Source organism: Heteronotia binoei, chromosome 9 (assembly GCF_032191835.1).
Source record: "Heteronotia binoei isolate CCM8104 ecotype False Entrance Well chromosome 9, APGP_CSIRO_Hbin_v1, whole genome shotgun sequence".
Lineage (NCBI taxonomy): Eukaryota > Metazoa > Chordata > Lepidosauria > Squamata > Gekkonidae > Heteronotia > Heteronotia binoei.
In genome coordinates this window covers 63,691,475-63,709,105 of record NC_083231.1, presented here as the reverse complement: position 1 = coordinate 63,709,105, position 17,631 = coordinate 63,691,475, and the positions used below count along the sequence as shown (strand labels likewise).

At 38.2% G+C, this 17,631-nt stretch overlaps 1 protein-coding gene across 5 annotated transcripts in view; it reads right to left on the bottom strand.

Annotated features, from left to right (window-relative positions):
* Nucleotides 1–1,506: 1,506 nt before the first annotated feature.
* Nucleotides 1,507–17,631, bottom strand: part of CLGN (calmegin) — a 52,268-nt gene continuing 36,143 nt past the window's right edge. For 2 of the 5 annotated variants that reach the window (XM_060246728.1, XM_060246729.1), the window contains exons 9-16: nucleotides 16,893–17,006; nucleotides 15,952–16,111; nucleotides 9,668–9,883; nucleotides 8,155–8,274; nucleotides 7,852–7,981; nucleotides 5,836–5,901; nucleotides 4,018–4,124; nucleotides 1,507–2,346 (exon numbers count right to left, since the gene is read on the bottom strand). In XM_060246728.1, the coding sequence (XP_060102711.1) occupies nucleotides 2,266–2,346; nucleotides 4,018–4,124; nucleotides 5,836–5,901; nucleotides 7,852–7,981; nucleotides 8,155–8,274; nucleotides 9,668–9,883; nucleotides 15,952–16,111; nucleotides 16,893–17,006 (994 nt within the window). In that variant the 3' untranslated portion in view covers nucleotides 1,507–2,265. The remainder of the gene's footprint in view (nucleotides 2,347–4,017; nucleotides 4,125–5,835; nucleotides 5,902–7,851; nucleotides 7,982–8,154; nucleotides 8,275–9,667; nucleotides 9,884–15,951; nucleotides 16,112–16,892; nucleotides 17,007–17,631) is intronic. The other 3 variants (XM_060246730.1, XM_060246731.1, XM_060246732.1) reach the window with 2 other exon arrangements.

Sequence of the window (17,631 nt, the reverse complement as noted above, 5' to 3'; positions counted from 1 at the left end):
AAAATAGCCACCAGGGAGACTTTCAGGGAAACTTTTTCTTCATCCACACACAGGATTTAATGCACTTTTCTAAAATTTTGCAGTAAAGCAGGTTTGAGAAAGACTAGAGAAAAGCTGGGAAAACCCTGGAGAGTAGACAGAGGGAAATGGAAGGGTGGGGGGGGGAGACACCCACTTCCCAGCCACATTGAGTTTGAGACAGACAATCCATGTGGAAATGGCTAAAGCTGACTATGGGCCAGTCTCCAGTTTGCTTTTCTTGGGGAAATGAAGCAGCTTCTAGGGTTTTCTGGATCAGGCACTTCCTCTAAATCTCTCTTCATTCTGTCTTTAGAGCTGGCTATCTGACAAACAACTTCAGTGGGTCTGGTTTATGAACCTGGATACTATGTAGTTAGTGCCTAAGGCACCATCTGATTTTAGTTTTGATTATTATTGTATGAAATTGTTTTTAATAATTTTACTGTTTTAATTTGCTATACCCTGCTCTGAGCCTTGTTATGCAAGGAAGGGTTGGTTAGAGATCTAATAAAATAAATAAATAATGTAAAATTATTACACAGTGCTACGTGTAACTAACATGGAGTGCACACCTATTAGGCTGGATCCAACAGAATTTTATTGTAGACAGAAGGATTTCTAAATGGTTTGGATATAACAGCGTGATTTCCTTTTACGTAAGAATATTCATCATCCTTGAAAGCAGTGCCTGCAAGAAACACCTGCAGTGCCTGCAAGAAAACACAGTGATGATTGAAAACACCACCAGGTACATCCACCCTGCTAGGAGGTACTGACATAAGTGCTTTTTGAGTTGAATCGTAAGAGTCTTATGTAATGCTGATTCCCCAGTCAAACAATACCTAAATATCTGGGGCTCCATTTTGACCTTTCCCTACCAGAAGGAAGTGGACCCAGCCCAAAACAGGAGCAGAAATGTTACAGTTTAGCTCTGCAGCTAGTCCCCAATACCAAAGTCTCCAATCTCCTTTACTATGGAAACCAAGGTTTCAAGGCTGGCAATATTGTTGTGGTTGCCTAGCAACCTACACAATGGCCCCTGAGATCTGAGGGCATCCATTTCTTAAAGGTACAAGTATTGCTTGGGGGAGAGGGAGCATAACCCTTCCAAAGTTGTTTTTTTTAAGGTTTCAGATTTCTCTCAGGTTTATAGAGAGATTTGTCTTGTCTGTTCATAACTCCAATCTCTGGATTTAAGTGTCCACAGATGGGGCCATGTTGGGAATTAAGACATATTGATGATGATTTAACGGATTGTATTTCACAGCCATTTTACACATGACACAAAGGCAAACCCAAAAGTTATTATCAAGCCCTCTAGCTCACCCCTGCTCCACTGGTTCTCAATCCTCATGTAGAACTTTCACAATTGAGTCCCACCCCACAGTGTGTGAACTCCTGCATTAACTTGGCTTTAAAACCAATGGAGTTTCCTGTTTTCTAATTAAACTATTTAAAGAGTCAAAATTTAATTGAAGCAGAATATATTATATTAAATATTTTATTCAGGAGGCAATATACACAGCAAATATTTTGTAAACAGGCTATGCCATTTTGGCTTAAAACATAAAAACTATAAAAATGTGAAAAAAGTCTCCTGTACACCATTATACTCTGATATAGTCAACATTTTTGCAATTAAATGTAAACCATGCTATTCTATCAGTTATAATCAAGGACAACCTGGTTCTCTGTAAAACAAAAACAGCAACTGGAACAAATGTCAAAAACCAACATGTAACAAATATGCAGACATTACAATAAAAAAGTTGATGTAATCAAATGGCCGAAACACAGTTATTGCATTTAGCACAGGAAGTTGCTTATCCTCAGCTTGGGGTGGGTGGGGCTGTAGTGGAAGTTGCAACTGTTTATTCCTTTTAATCTGAGGTGTAAACAGTTTATTTGTGCTAAAGTTGTACAGAATATTAGATCACCTTTTTAAGGGTAATATTTGGAAGTCAGAAATGCATAACTTCAAAGACTTATAGTAAATCAGTCATATCACCATTTTTCTTTAATTATATTAAATAAAGCAACAGACAACTTAGGCATACGTTTCCCTTTAAATTAAAAAAAATGACAAGAGTAGGAGGTACCGGACTGGAAACTGGACACAGAAGGCTAAATATTGGAGGTTGGTCTTTATTTGAATTTACAACTCAGCAACCGGCATGCTGTTGGGCAAACCAGAATAGCATGCCTATGTTCTGTAACTGGGAATCAATACTAGCTGGAAATAACTTAGTCTTTCCGTACTCTTCTTTTGCGTACTGATTTTGCTGGGCCATCACCAGACCCTGTGCTTTCATCTGCTTCTTTCATCTGTGAGAACAAAGATTTAATGAAAGGAATATACTATGATAGAAATATACTATGATAGAAACAGCGGTCCTTTTTGGAACTTGTGAGTGAGAGGAGATCCGGTGCTTGTATCCTTTTCTGCCTTTCTCCACCTCCTGTTGTAGCTTCTTTGCCACCAATTTTCTTCTCCCTTCCTCACCTCCCTTGCTGCCTTATTTTCTTATTCCACCCTAGTCAGTTTCTTCCTGTCATGTTCTTTTCACCACTGTTTATAAGATTTGTTACACCTCCTCCTCAAATGGCACAAGTGCAAACATCCATTCAGCAGTTCAGTATTATAATTGCTTTTTGGTACAAATGATTTTTGCATTCTTAACAGGGAGAATTGGTAACCCCTTTAGTTTTACATTTTTGAATTATGAGCCACAAACCATATGACTTTAAATTTGCAGTTATAGAGAAAGAGATCAAACATTCTTACAGTCAATTGAATGCTACTAGACATCTACAGTGTGATGTATATTGGATTTATACCTTACTATCTTTAGTTCTCAATGGTTTAAATGAAAAATACTATTTAAACTTTAATATTCTGTTATAGAATGATCCACTATGACCATAAGGGCTTTTCTACATGATGAAATATATAAAAGGCATGCAGTTGTCTCTTGTATATCATCATTAGCTTGTTTTTCAATTAAATAGGGATATATTTTTACCCTTCTAGTATGAAGAATTTATGACAGTTTAATTGGAATCTTGGAAACCTGATTAACTGTATTTTGATATGAAAGGTTAGTGTCTTTTCTACTAATTGGATGGTTATATATTGTATCTGTTGCATAATCAGTTGGCAGTATTCCTTATCTTTAGATTGAAATATTCCTGATGAAGAGTTATTCAAAATGGTAGTAGAGCTGGCAACCCGTCTGGAAAAAGTTATTTTTCACTTGGCACAAGATTTATTCTTTGTGAAGAAGGAGAAAGTTGTTTTACCTTATTCAAAAAAAGGTTCATCTTATTCATAAAAGAAAAAGTGAATGGATTTTGCAGCTTTCCTCAGAAGAGTTTGAACTGCATTTATTACATTCTTATGGGTTCTCTTTGACTTTAAGACATATCATTTTCTAAAAGAACTTTCAGAATTTGGTGAACATGTGCATTAAGATTATTCTATAAACCGTGCTTTTGATAGTTCCACAAATCACTGTGCTCATTAGGGTTGCCAGACCGCTTATTGGGGTGGGGGTTCCCCCAATTTTGGGGGCTCCTATCTGCCAGCTGGCTGGGGAAGTCTCAGCTCCAAAAAACTCCCACATCATCAGCATGATGATGTCATGTTTTAAATAATTTTAAATTGTAATTTTTATTGGTTTTAATCTGTAAAAATGAATGTTATTAGCTGCCCTGAGTCCGCTTGTGGAGAGGGCGGGATAGAAATTTAAAGTAATAAATAAAATGCTAGAGTGTCACCGAGTGACATATGCTGTGTGATAGTATCACTTCTGTGTGATGTCATCTCACCAATGGCAGTGCCCTGCCCTCCAGGAAGGCTCCTTCCCACCCCCCAGCTGCCCAGGTAAGTACACTTGCCTACCCCACTGCTCATTGTAGATGTATCCTACAGCCATGCACTTTTTACTGTTCTGTACTATGCATTCTTAACAGGTCATTTTGTAGACAAAACCTCACCTCATCTTCTGAGCCAGATTTATTTGATTTACTGCTCTCTTCTTCACGACTTCCTTGAGCAGTTTCATTTTCCTCTTCAGAGTCTTCATCTTCACCACCTTCATCTTCTAAGATGAAAGTCAATCATTAATAAACTTGATTGTGCATAAGGTTACACTAAGATATAAGCAAGAGAACAATTACCAAGCCTACTGCTAGCTTTCTCTAATACCACAGTGCAGCACAGAGATTGCTACCAAGATGTAAACCAGCAAATCTGATATCTAGCAACTTATGTACATCTGCAGAACTAGCCAGTTTCAAAGAATATTTTGCAGTATCTGGTATTTATTTTATAAGATTGTTAAATGTTAAAGGGAAATAAGCAATAAAATTTAAAAATAATCTTAAATTGCATGCATGTTAATACAGTTTGAATTTAGCAAGGTCTGAGAACAAGCCAGCTTTCTTAGTGCACTATGGAATTTAAAAGGGGTACAAATTCTACTGTCATCCTTTTCCAGCTCACTCCCATAATCCTAAGAAGCACTGGTGAGAAAAGAACTGTATGAGGTGCTCAGGTTGGCCAGTCCATGTGAGTAAAAGGCATAAATTATGCAATTTAAGATTCAGACTGACAAAATACTGGAAAAGGGAATGTTGTTCCCTACCACTCTGCACAGCTAATTTTGCAATTGCGCAGGGATTCTCTTTCCAGTTCAAAAGGCTTTTGCTAGCAAAACTTCTTTTGTTAAACCATTGTGCTCTTAGCTGAACAGAATTAGCAAGATACAACCCACAATCTTATTAAATAAAGCACATCTGGTAAATAACCCTATGGCCTATAGCAAAATACTAAACTGCACTTAAGAAGGATGTTTTGGGGTTTTTAAGGGTCTGTTCTTTACCATTTCTTGGGCAACAATACAATTAGCTAATATTAACAGAAAATACATTCAAAATCCAGCTTCAGTAAAATCAAACTTTCATAATTAATTGTTCTAAAATTCATAGAGGTATTACAGAATACATCTTGTGACTGAAGTTGTTGTAGTTTTCTGTTCACTTGTTTTAGCCTCTCCTCCCACATGCTTTTATAAGAGGCAAACAGTTAAATGGTGTTCCTAATGACCTGTAGTATTAAAAGGAATAGAATAGTCCCAAAACATGAAGAATTCCAAACTCATTTTAAGCTGTTTATCACTAGTTCTGTTTAAAGCTTAGAAAACAAACCAAATCTCAGGTCAGCAGGCAGTGCAGATTGATAAAAGAAATTGTTCTCCAAGAGGGCACCATAATTCCTAGCCATGGAAAAGGAGGAGCCATCGGCTCAGATTAGTTTTTGTTCTGCAGCAGGTTTCCAATGCACTGTACGTGGCTATAATTTTGTCTGTGGATTACAAAGGACTGGCAAAAAAGCTGAAGCCCCTCCTTCCCAGCAGGGTTTATTTATTGGTAGTTCCTTCTTAGTGAAAGTATGCATGTGGTCAAGATGTACGAATTCACAAGTGCACGCATTAGAACTGGACAGCTCTTCACCTCTGCATTATCTGCCATCAATTAATAGCTTCTCTTCTTTTTGGCTGATCTGGTATACCTTTGAAGGCTTCTCTTTTTGCAACAAAGATGAAAGGCAGCATATGCAAGTAAGCAAAAACTGCATCCTGAATTAACTAGGACTACTTAAATAATTTACTCAGGAAGTCAGGCAGATATCAAGAAGAAGCAAGAGCACTATTTTCAACATATATGTGGTAGACAAACAGAAAACTGAAAAATGTCACAATATGAAAAAGCAGTACTAAGCTCTGATCCCAGTCACACACCCCTTCTCACTACCTGTTGAAGGAATAGCTTTTTCTTGTTCCACTATAAGCTTAGTTTTCTTCTCTTCATGGCTTCTTTCTGTGGAGTACATGATAATCAGAACAAATGTAGTAGGCTTGCCTTCCATGCCATCAGAAATAAGTCTTGAAAATCAGGGAAGTGGCCAAAACAGATGGAAAGGATCAAACTCATGTTTTCACTTTCTTCCACTTCAGAAGAATGAAAACTGAGTGTGTGTGTGTGTGTATTTTCTTTTATCAAAATTAAAGATGTTAGATTCAACTTAAGCAGACATTTAGACTTTTTATATTAAACTGTAATGATTTAGTGTAACTGTTTTACTGTAATGATGCAATTTAAGATTCAGACTGACAAAATACTGGAAAAGGGAATATTGTTCCCTACCACTCTGCACAACTAATGTGATTGTGCAGGGATGCTCTTCCCAGTTCAACAGGTTTCATTACTGTTTTACTGTAGTGATCAGTTTAACACTGATTTGACAAATGATGTTAAGATAAAGAGAATGATCCTACATTTCCTAAATAATTAAAAGAAAGTGCAGTCCAAAAATCTGAGGAATCAGGGTTTCAGAGGTGAGAATAGCAAACTGGTAATAAGATTTTTTTAAAGAAGCAAAAATGCTCCTCTCAACATTGCAAAATCATCTCACTCTAATTACTATAAAAAGGTGAGTTTTTCCAAGAGCACATGGAGAAACATGTCTTCTAATTTGCAGAAACTGACAGAAGAGTCCCATGAGAGCTCTGTATGTGTGAAAATAATTACCTGAATGAATGAATTTGAAGCTACATAAGATACCAGACACAAATGTACCATTAAAGCTGGCTGAAAAGAGCACACTTGTCTTGAGAAGTAAAGGAATTGAGGAGGCATGGCTAAATATTCTTTTTAACATTGAACCCTCCTCCAAGCAAGCCTCAAAAACAAGTATTTAAAAAATTAATGTCATTCACGACAACTCATCAAGACCTTAACTAAGCACCTTTAAAGATTCCATCAGAGTATTTGGGTGAATTGATACGTGCTCATTAATTCAAGATTCTGAATATTGCTTAGCATAACTTTTTTCCACGGTTCCCCTTGATCAGAGATAACAGAAGTTCTACACTAAGCAAATATCTTACAAAAAATCTAGAAGTCTACAAGATAGTGGTCCCATGTACCCATTAATAATTCCATTACAGAAGAAATCTTTTTTCCTACATGTAGAACTTAATCTGCTCGCCAACTGTTCATGGTTAGAAAAAGTTAAAGAGAACAGAAGCTGAGATTTTAAAGCACGCCCCCCCCCAAAGAAGAACAAGAATTTTAAGAAACAGCTGTGGAAACTTCAAAAAAAATCTCAACTGTATACATGACTCCCTCCCATATACATGTATAGTTTTCTTAATCACAGCTGCAAAAGATGAAAGCAGAAGTTACTTTTTTAATTTGGAAGCTTAAGAACTTCAAGCATCCTGTCATATGGTAGTCTAAGGTTAGAAATGGTTTATTTAAGAATTCAGAATTGCATGGAGAGAGATCCTGTTGTGACAGAACTGTGATCAAAGTCCTCAGATTTGTTTTGAGCATAATTTTCAAACCTAATCATAACTCAAACAGAAGCCAGTGGCAAGTTCTACAGATCTCAATAATAGTACAACTGGAAGAAGCCAAAGCAATCAGTGCACCATCTTGCCTGCTGACATCCAACCATATATACTCTGGAGAAAGTTCCAAGGTCTGATTGTGTGTAGTAAAGTGACAATCACAAGAAACTGTGAGGCTTTCCCCTCAAACTATTTTCATTATTAATGTACCAGACTATTACAAGTACCTAAACAATGACAATGATAGCTGCATAGTAGAAGGTGGAGCTCAGCAACTGTATGGAGAATCTAGACTCCTTAATCTTGGTTTTTCAGTCTATATTGTACTACAAGTGTTTATAATGATTATTTTCAACCTATCCAGAAAAGTAATTCCTTTTAATGGATATAGCTAAAATGTACTGGATCTTCTTACCACCATCACCAGCATTGTCATTTGGTCCTTCTAGTTCTTCATCCTGTCCACATATCTCTTGTTCTAATTCACCTTTCGTACTTGGCTTGGCAACATCTGTTTTTTTGTAGTCCAAATCTTCATCTACTTTCTAAAACAAAAGGACAGCTATGAAAAAGCTGATAAGTATTTACAAAACTGTAAAATAAGGTTGGCCTTCCTTCATAGACCCACCCAATCCAATGGATTTTTAGACTGAAGAAATCTGAAATAAAGCACATTTCTTATCCTACAAAGAAAAAAATAAGGATATCACTTACATACCTTGGATGGCCAACAAAATAATACGCCCAACCCTACAGGTAGTGCTAAAGTCAAGATATAAATTATCCAAAGCCATGGGCGCTCTTCTGCAGCAGTTATAAGCTGACTAAACATACCGGGCTAAAAAGGAAGGAAGGAAAAAACATACAAACACTTAGAGCTCACAAAGATTTGCTAGAAACATTTAAGTTCAAAATGGAGTTTTTATGCATTATATGAAATTTAGGACTGGACCAAAGGAACTGTGAGTAAAGATAAATGTGCTGTTCCCCAAGTTCTTATAATAGTGGTAGTCTGATGTTTCATAAGAAGTTATAGAACAAGTAAAGAATTCCATGTGAGCAGAAGATGCCTTCTGTGGAAAGGCATCTTTGGATCCAACTCACTGGTTTCATCTATATGATGTCTCCCATATACCTACTAAAGTGAATCAGCTAAAGGCTGAGTGTGCAGGTAAAAAGGGACAACTCTTTTGCAGCATCTAGAACAGGGGTGTCAAACACACAGTTCGGGGGTCCTATCAGGCCCCTAAGCTACTGGCTGTCATCTGCTTCCTTCTCCCTATCTCTTGCTTCCTTTTACACACAGCTTGCTTTGCAAGGCTTGCTCAATTGCACAGGAACTACAGAGCAAAACCTCTATTTTCTCCATTGGCTGAGGTTCCTCCCTTGGGGAGGAAGGGGGGGAGGAATAGCTTGCTTTGCCAGGCTCTCTCAATTGCACAGCAGAACTACTGAGCCAAGCCTCTCTTCCTTCTATTGGCTGAGGCTCCCCCATGTCCCCTGGGGAGGTCAGAGCTTCCTTTGCCCAGTTCCCTGGATCCCATGGGAGAAATACAAAGAAAGAATCTTTAAGACCAATGAGTGCTGACGTTTTAAGCATGTTTTAAGGTTTTTTTTATCTCTGCTACCTAATTTTAAATAGGTACTCACATGGCCTGGCCCGACATGGCTTGGCCCAACCCAACATGGCCCAGCCCAAACAAGGTCTCATTTATGTCAGATCCGGCCCTCATAACAAATGAGTTTGACACCCCAGTACAAAGCTCTGTCTGTGACTTGTACAAGTCCAATGTCATATATAAACTCCAGAGATCCCAAAGAGTAAAGACAGTAATGGATCAATGCAAAGACCAACAACAGTTATGAAATATTTTGTGTACCCTCTTCTCCTCTAAAGAGGAGAATCAGCCCCAGAGCAGGAAGCAAAAGTTGTGTGGGGGGCGGGGGGGGGGAGTTGTTTTTGTATCTCTTCAGACAAAGCATTCATGGAGCTATGTGTGTTGAAGGGGGGGAAGCAAGAGGCAGGAAGCAAAGAGCCCTAAGGGAGTTGGGAGGAAAGCAAGCTACAATATGTCTGCAACAAAAACCCTGGAAAGGGAAGCAGAAGGAAGTTGTGCAGAGGTATATGTCTGACACCCCTGAACTAGAGCTTGGGAAATGTTAATAATTTTAAAACCCAGAAAACTGCTTGCAGAAACATGCATTATGGGCACAATATAGTAAATTCTTACTTCATTAGCACTTGCAACCATTTTTTTCAATCCCCAGCCATCTGCTGCCCATCGATCAGCTACTTCTTGGTCTGAACAGATGATGAAATTATCAAAGTAAATATCAGATGTCATAGACCAAAGTTCCAAGCCAATAGCACTGACAGGAGTCATCTGAAAAGGATGAGGATCCTCAAAATAATCAGGATTAGGGATTTTCTGTGGGCTCCATATTCCCTGTAAAAGAACAATACATGTCCTATAAAAGCTGACATTTTCTATGAATGTGGAATTTAAATTTAAATTCATGTTAAATGAATTATTTCAGGGAAAAAATCAATTATTTTAGATATTGTCTCAATAAATGGCAACATTTTTAGCCCTTCAAATATGTAGCTAGATGGGAAGCCAAATATTAATTAGGTCTCACCCAGTTTCCCTTCTCTGATCAAGCAAGTCAGAAATGTATATCCATAACCCTTTCTAAAATGCTAAAATAACAGTCACTAGTTTGAAGAAAGGGAACTAGATTTGTTTTTTCCATGTAGAAACAATGTATCAGTGGTATTTTTGTTTTTAAAAAAGGGCCGCCCAACACCTATTGGATCAGTGTTTATATGTAAACCCATCTGCAGATAATTCTTATTCACTTATATCTGAAGTCCCCTCTTTAAGACAATACCTGATGCAATTGTTATTTTGTTCATGTAAGATATTCTTTCAAGGATTTAGGGATGGCTGTGCTACAACAATGGCTCCTTTGGAATAGAGCAGCCTGTTAGGCTTAGGTCAGAAACAGAGAAGCATCTAGGACGCCTACAGTCCTTCTGTTTACCTCCTAACTTCCTCACATATCCAACTGCCATAAAAACAATAGAGCAGCCATGAGTAGCCTCTCTGGAACTGCCTATTTGGACAAGGAGAAACAGGTTATCAAAATGTTATGCTGTGAACTGCTGTCTTCAGCGTGGTTCAATGAGGAGAAGTAATAGCAAACTTGTTTGTCTAAGTGGCTGTGATTCTAACTGATCACTTTGTAATTATCAAAGTTACTAACCTTCTGAAAAAGCTTATCATCCAAATATATATTAAGAGGTACAAGATGGCATACTTCAGGCTTCTGTTTATTATCTTGTTTACAAGCAAGTAACCACTAATACACATTTTAGATATTTATACCCCAATGGAGACCCAAAGCAGGCTACAACTACGGGTGGGTATGAACCAGACATGAACCTTTGTTTGTGATGAATTTTGGGTGGTTCATGAACTGAAGTTTGTGAACTGTTGCCCAGCCACAACCCTCCACAAACTTTTAAGAAAGGGTTTTAAAAAGAAACCTCTACTTTCTCCTCCCCACAAAAGCTGCCAAAACAGCTGAGTGGCTTATCTTGGCTTCTCAGAAAAAGCTGAGCCTCAGGGGCAGATGCTCTCACCACTGAGCTGTTTCAGGCTGTAAACAGCTGAGCTTTCTCCTACAGCTCAGCTATTTAAAGGAGCTTTCTTGGACAGCCCCTGAGGCTCACTGCCCAAGAAAGACCCTTTAAATGTTCCTTGGGTTCAGTTTTGAGTCATTTAAACCAAACAGCTGAGTGGCACTCCACTGCTTAGCTGTTTGGTGTATATGGCTCCCACCCACTCAAACAACTGCTTTTTGCTCTCTGCAGCTTTTTGTGTGGAGCAGAAAGCAGTGGTTTAAATGGTTCAGAGCTGTTTAAACCATTCCTCCCTGTGAAATGTGGTGGAGAGCAGAAAGCAGGGGTCATGAACCCATACAAACCTTAGGCTGACAGTGTGTGACTGGCCCTCAACCAGTGAGTTTCTATGGGGATTCAGTTTAAGTACAGAGAAGATGTGTTGGAGTAACTTGGGAGCAAAGTGAGATAAAAATGTGGACGGGATGTTTTGCAGACTAACTTGATTTATGGTCTCAAAGAAACTTGTTTGTTTACGCATGTGCCTGCTGTCTCTGGGCAGAATACACACGGTAATTAATTGGTTATGAGGTCATGAAATGAATAAAAACGGCCATCGGTAGTTGCACAGGGGGGAGAGAGAGTTAAAGAGATTCATGAATTATGACAAGCTGCTAGCAACTCCGATGAACTTTAAAAATTGATCCAGGCGCCTCCCTGTGTATCCTTGAGTGTGTGTGTGTTTTCTTTTTGGTGTAATCTTACTCTTATCACTGGTGCATGGGCTAGATCCTGCGACATTTGGTGCCCCGTGTGAGGCTCTGAAAAAAAGCTGATTTATTGCTTCAACCATACACTTCACTCCGCCCGAGGAAGGGCTCCAAAGAGGTCTTATTCATTCGGTTAAGGATCCCAACGGTGAGTGTAATTTGTCAAGTCAGCACACAGACCCTAAGAGCAGAAAATGGGTTCTCCCTTATCAGCTGTCCAAGCTGGCCTCAGAAAAGATTTACACTGTCTTCTTTCCAAAGAAGGACTTGTTGTTAAGAAATCTGATGTTTTTGATTTGGTGAAAGCCATTACAGATGTTTGTCTGTGTGTTCCTGAGAGTGGAACTTTAACAATACAAGACTGGCAAAAAATAGGAAATGTTTTTCATGATCATCCAAAGATCTCTGCCAAAATTCTGTGCACCTGGGGCAAAGTGAAAGCTTGTTTAGAAGGGGTTAAGCCCACCAACATTCTATTTAATCAGCAGACAGAGGCTGAAGCAATGACTTCTGGCTTCTTACCTCAAATTTTGCCACCATTGCTCCCAGGGTCATTTGTCACAGCCCCCGGGTACGATCAAACTTATCATCTACCCCCTAAATCACCAGATGGCTCAGAATCAAATAATGAACTATTCAACAGCATTGTTCTTGCTCCAATGATGCAGAGGCCAGCACAACTAGCTACGGCCCTCCAAACTGCAGTGCTGGAGGATGGGGATGTAGGCCAAACTCAAGTTGTTTTTCCAATTATTCGAGGAGCCCCAGGTGGGAGAGGAGCCTCAGCGAGATATGATTTACTAACATTCCAAACTCTGAATGAGCTGCAAAAATCAGTACCTTATATCACAGCCGTACAGCAGGTGGCGCTGACGGATGGAGCACTCTCTCAATTGGCCTCACTTGTCACAAAAGCCTGTAAAAAAATCCCGGAGGCTGGTGAAAATTCCTTGGCTAGTTTTGCTAACACACGCCAAGGCGCCACAGAACCCTATACTGAATTTGTTAATAGACTTATGAGGGCGGTGGAAAGGCAGATTGACAGTGCTGGGGCTGGAAAGCAATTGGCGTTTGAAAATGCAAATGAAGACTGTAAAAATGCTCTCACACCTATCTATAACAATCCGGAAACTGACATACAAGCCATGTTGAAGGTGTGCCAAAATGTGGGATCTCAATCGCATGCAGCTCGACTTCTGGCAGCTGCAGTTCAAGCTGCTCAAGGATCATTAATTCCAGCAGCGCCATTACATGTCCTGCCTATACACTGGAAATATGGATGACATTCTGCTGGCTGGAAGTGGAATTGCAAGACATCATGTGGATTTTTTTTTTTTTAGAAAAAGTGTTACAAGCACATGGTTTGATAATTGCCCCAGAAAAGATTCAACGTTAAAGTCCTTATATGTATTTAGGGCACAAGCTTTCCACAACTTCATCAATTCCAGTTTTTCCACAATTACAGCTTCCAAAAGCATTGACATTGGTCCAATTATAAAGTATGTTTTTAGCACTTGCTGGACATTCATTTCCTGCAGAAAAGATTGAAGTGACCCAAGAGATGAAGTCTACCTTTGAAGAAATTGCTATCGTGAAATGGATTCATCTACCACATACTCCTTCAAAGAACTTGTACCCATAGATTATAGCAATCTTTGACTTGTTTTTTAAATCCAGAAGTAATACAATCCAGTTAACAGAAAAAGATATTAATGTTTATTTTCCCTTTTCACAGGATGAGATACATCGGTTGGGAACAATCCTTTGTAACACCCCCCCAAGATAAATGTTTGTTGTTGTTTTTCCAAATGTCTTACAAACTAACAACTTGCTTTTCTCCACACCCTTTGTAAGATGTGTTAACTCTTTTTACAGATGGATCTCCGGGGTGTGGGAAGTGAAATTTATAAATTCACAGTCATTAGCCCAGCGGTCAGAGTTGGCTGCTATAATTTTAGCATTTCAGTTGTTCAAGAATAATGATTTTACTCTTGTAGTAGATACTTAATATGTGTTCAGACTAATAATGTATCTACCTTTGTCTTATGTGTTTCATCTATTGACAAAGAGTTGTATTAAATGTTTTGTCAGTTGCAGTTTTTATTACAGGGAAGAAGAGCTTTCTGTTTTGTTACACACATTCGTTCCCACTCTGGCCTACCAGGGATGTTGGTGGAAGGAAATGCACGTGCAGATGCAGCTCTTCGGAATAATGTTTTTTCCTTATTTGACAATCCTATTCAGTCACATGCTGCATTCCATCAGTCTGCAAAGACTTTGCATAGAATGTTCTCCATCCAGATGTCACAAGCAAGGGACATTGTGTCTGCGTGTCCTTCTTGTTATAAGACTTCCATTAGCTTTTCTTATGATGCAGTGAATCCTCGAGGAACTCAGGCCAACCAGATTTGGCAAATGGATGTGATTCATGTGCCAACATTAGCTCCTCTCAACAAGTTACATCTCATAATAAACACATTTTTGGGTTTTATTTGAGCCACGCCCATGAAAGAAGAAACATCACGTCATGTTATTCAACATTGTATTTGAGCCTTTGTAGTTATGGGAAGGCCAGGATGTTTGAAAATGGACAATGCGCCTGCCTATGCTGCAGTAGCATTAGAGAAAGGACCTCTATGGATCCCTGCTCGATGTGTCAAACCATGGCGTAGAGAATTTGGATTGTTTTTGTAATCTCAATGTTAAGAGTGACAGTTGGGGTGGGAAATGTAATTCTGAAATGAAAGACAAATGTGGAAACAACTGAAAATTATAGTTATGGTTTGAAAGATGGTGTATTTTATTTGTAAATATAGTGCTTATAAGGTTTTGTTTTCTTATTAGAGAAGCAAATGTACTCTAATTGCTCTTGGTCCTTATGACATGTATACTGTTAAACATTGATATTATGGTATCATATAATCCTCATTCACACATATATATGTATAAGCAAGCACTGAATAAGTTACAGATAGTATTATTGGATATTATAAGTTTTATTCTTATTATGATTTTTGATAGTAATGATTTGATACTTAACCATTTCTAAAGATATAGAATTATTTACTAATGCTTTAAAAATAGGTATTGCTGCTTTGCTAATTGAAATGAATTTTGTTATGAATACTGTTTTTTAGAATTGTCTTGGTTTAGATTTTCTATTTTTATAGAATGAGGTTTTATATCTTTTTTAAATCAATCTTGTTGTTTTTATATAAGTGAATCAAAGGTTATAGAGGAAGCCATGGTTAAAATATGATCCTGGTTTCCAAATTGAAGTAGTTGGGAAATTTTGTAATAGTGGTGATTATGATATTCATATTATTAATAGCTTGTTTTATATTCAATGTATTTTTTCATAAATCAATGTATTTAGATTATGTAGTTAATGTTTTCCTTTAGCCCTAATAGTTGAAAAAATAAATAAAAAGAGAGGAGATGTGGGGATTCAGTTTAAGTACAGAGAAGATGTGTTGGAGTAACTTGGGAGCAAAGTGAGATAAAAATGTGGATGGGATGTTTTGCAGACTAACTTGATTTATGGTCTTGTTGTTTGTTTACGCATGTGCCTGCTGTCTCTGGGCAGAATACACACGGTAATTAATTGGCTGGAGCAAGTGGAATGTTATGAGGTCATGAAATGAATAAAAACGGCCATCGGTAGTTGCACAGGGGGGAGAGAGAGTTAAAGAGATTCATGAATTATGACAAGCTGCTAGCAACTCCGATGAACTTTAAAAATTGATCCAGGCGCCTCCCTGTGTATCCTTGAGTGTGTGTGTGTGTTTTCTTTTTGGTGAAATCTTACTCTTATCACTGGTGCGTGGGCTGCATCCTGCGACAAGCTTCCACGGCAGAGAGGGAATTTGAAACTCAAATTTGAGACTCAAATCCTAGTCTAAAACTCTATACACATATCCAAGCTATACACACATCCTTTTTCTGTATTTATAAATACAGAATCCTTCTAACAAATCAAATCACTTTGACTTCCTGCCACTCCTACCATGCACGTTTTTTAAAAGTCTGATGTGACAAGTTTCTAATTAAGACTATTAATGAAGCCAGTTCTAGATTCCAGTGAAGGATCTGTACAGGATAGATAACCTGATGCTATTACCTGATAATTAGGATTGTCTATCATTGGTGGTTTCCACTTTCCTTTATAGTTTGGATTGCTTATCAGTGGGCGTACCCATTCTCCACAGCCAGATACACTCTTGTCACATTTTGGATTAGGAATCTGCGGGGCTTCCCATTCACCATCCATTTCATCATCCCTACAAATAATTAAGCGAATACTTAAACTCTATCCTGTGATTTAGTATGTTTACACTTTTATCAGTCTGCTTTTCATGTATCCACATCACAAACTATTGTATCACTAAGCTAAGCTTTCACTAATAAAGAAAAAAATTCATCTTCTAAATTTAAAGATAAAATGTAGCTAAGATGAAAAGTGTAGCAAGCTAACAAACTGAACATCAAACTAGCCACTTCTCTAGGTGTTCACCATAAGCCAAGTTCCACATATATGATGTCATAAGCAGCAAGAACTTATTTTGGATATTGTGTGTGTGTGCATGCTCATTGTACCTTACGGTATTTTAGGTACTAATCACCAAGTCAGTTTCCTGAATTCTAAGCACTTCAATCATACTAATGTCACATAAGGTGGCATCTCACACGAAATGGTGCAAGTTGAAGGAGACCATGAAGACACCCTTATACTTTATGTTTCTACACTTCCTCTATCATAAGTTTATAAGATCCATGCCTTGAAGGGAGCAACTACACAATTAAATTTGGAAACACAACCTGGCAAAATGTTCTAGAATACACTGTCTAAAAACAATGGTTTAACTTTCATATGTGTTTTAATAAGATTCTGTATTAATTTTAAAACATACTCTACCCTTTCTACCAACTTGGCTTCAAATTCACTTAGACGTTTTAGCAATATAAACAGATAAGTTATTTCATTGCATTTTAATTATCTGGAACTTGAAAGAAATTTCCACAGTCTGTTCAAGACAATGAATCAACAAAAGATATTCCTACCAGTCCTCTGGCTTTTTGGCATTGGGATCTGGAATGTATTCTGGTTCATCATCAAGCCAATCTTCAGGTTTAACAGCATCAGGATCTTCTATGTTGGGAGGCTCGTCTTCATTCCTTAAATTAGAGATCAATATTACCAGAAGACAGACAACACAACAGCAGGGTAGATGAAGGAAGACAAAGCAAAGTGAAGCCCTTCCCAAAATCAAGACAGCTGTAAGATAGCCCTATATGGCCTGGGACCTGCCTACCTGAAGGACCGTCTCTCCCCACATGTTCCCCAGAGAGCACTGAGGTCAGGAACACAAAATCTCCTCACTATCCCCGGGCCAAAAGAAGCCCGCTTGAAATCCACTAGAGAAAGGGCTTTCTCCGTTATGGCCCCCACATGGTGGAATCAGCTGCCGGAGGAGGTGAGGGCCCTGCGGGACCTGGTTCAGTTCCACAGGGCCTGTAAGACGACCCTCTTCCGGCTAGCTTACACCTAGCTAGGATGAAAACTTGATGTAACTTGGCCAGCCATCTGTTTATATGTAATTGAAATGTTATTGGTTTTTAAGGTTTTAATTGCTTAAATATTTAATTGTTTTTATACTTAAAATTGTTTAATTTTCATGTTTGATCAATTTTGGAAGCCGCCCTGAGCCACTTGTGGGAAGGGCGGGATATAAATCTCGAATAAATAAATAAATAAAATAACTGGGCATTATAATTTCCCACTTTCTGACAGACAAATGAC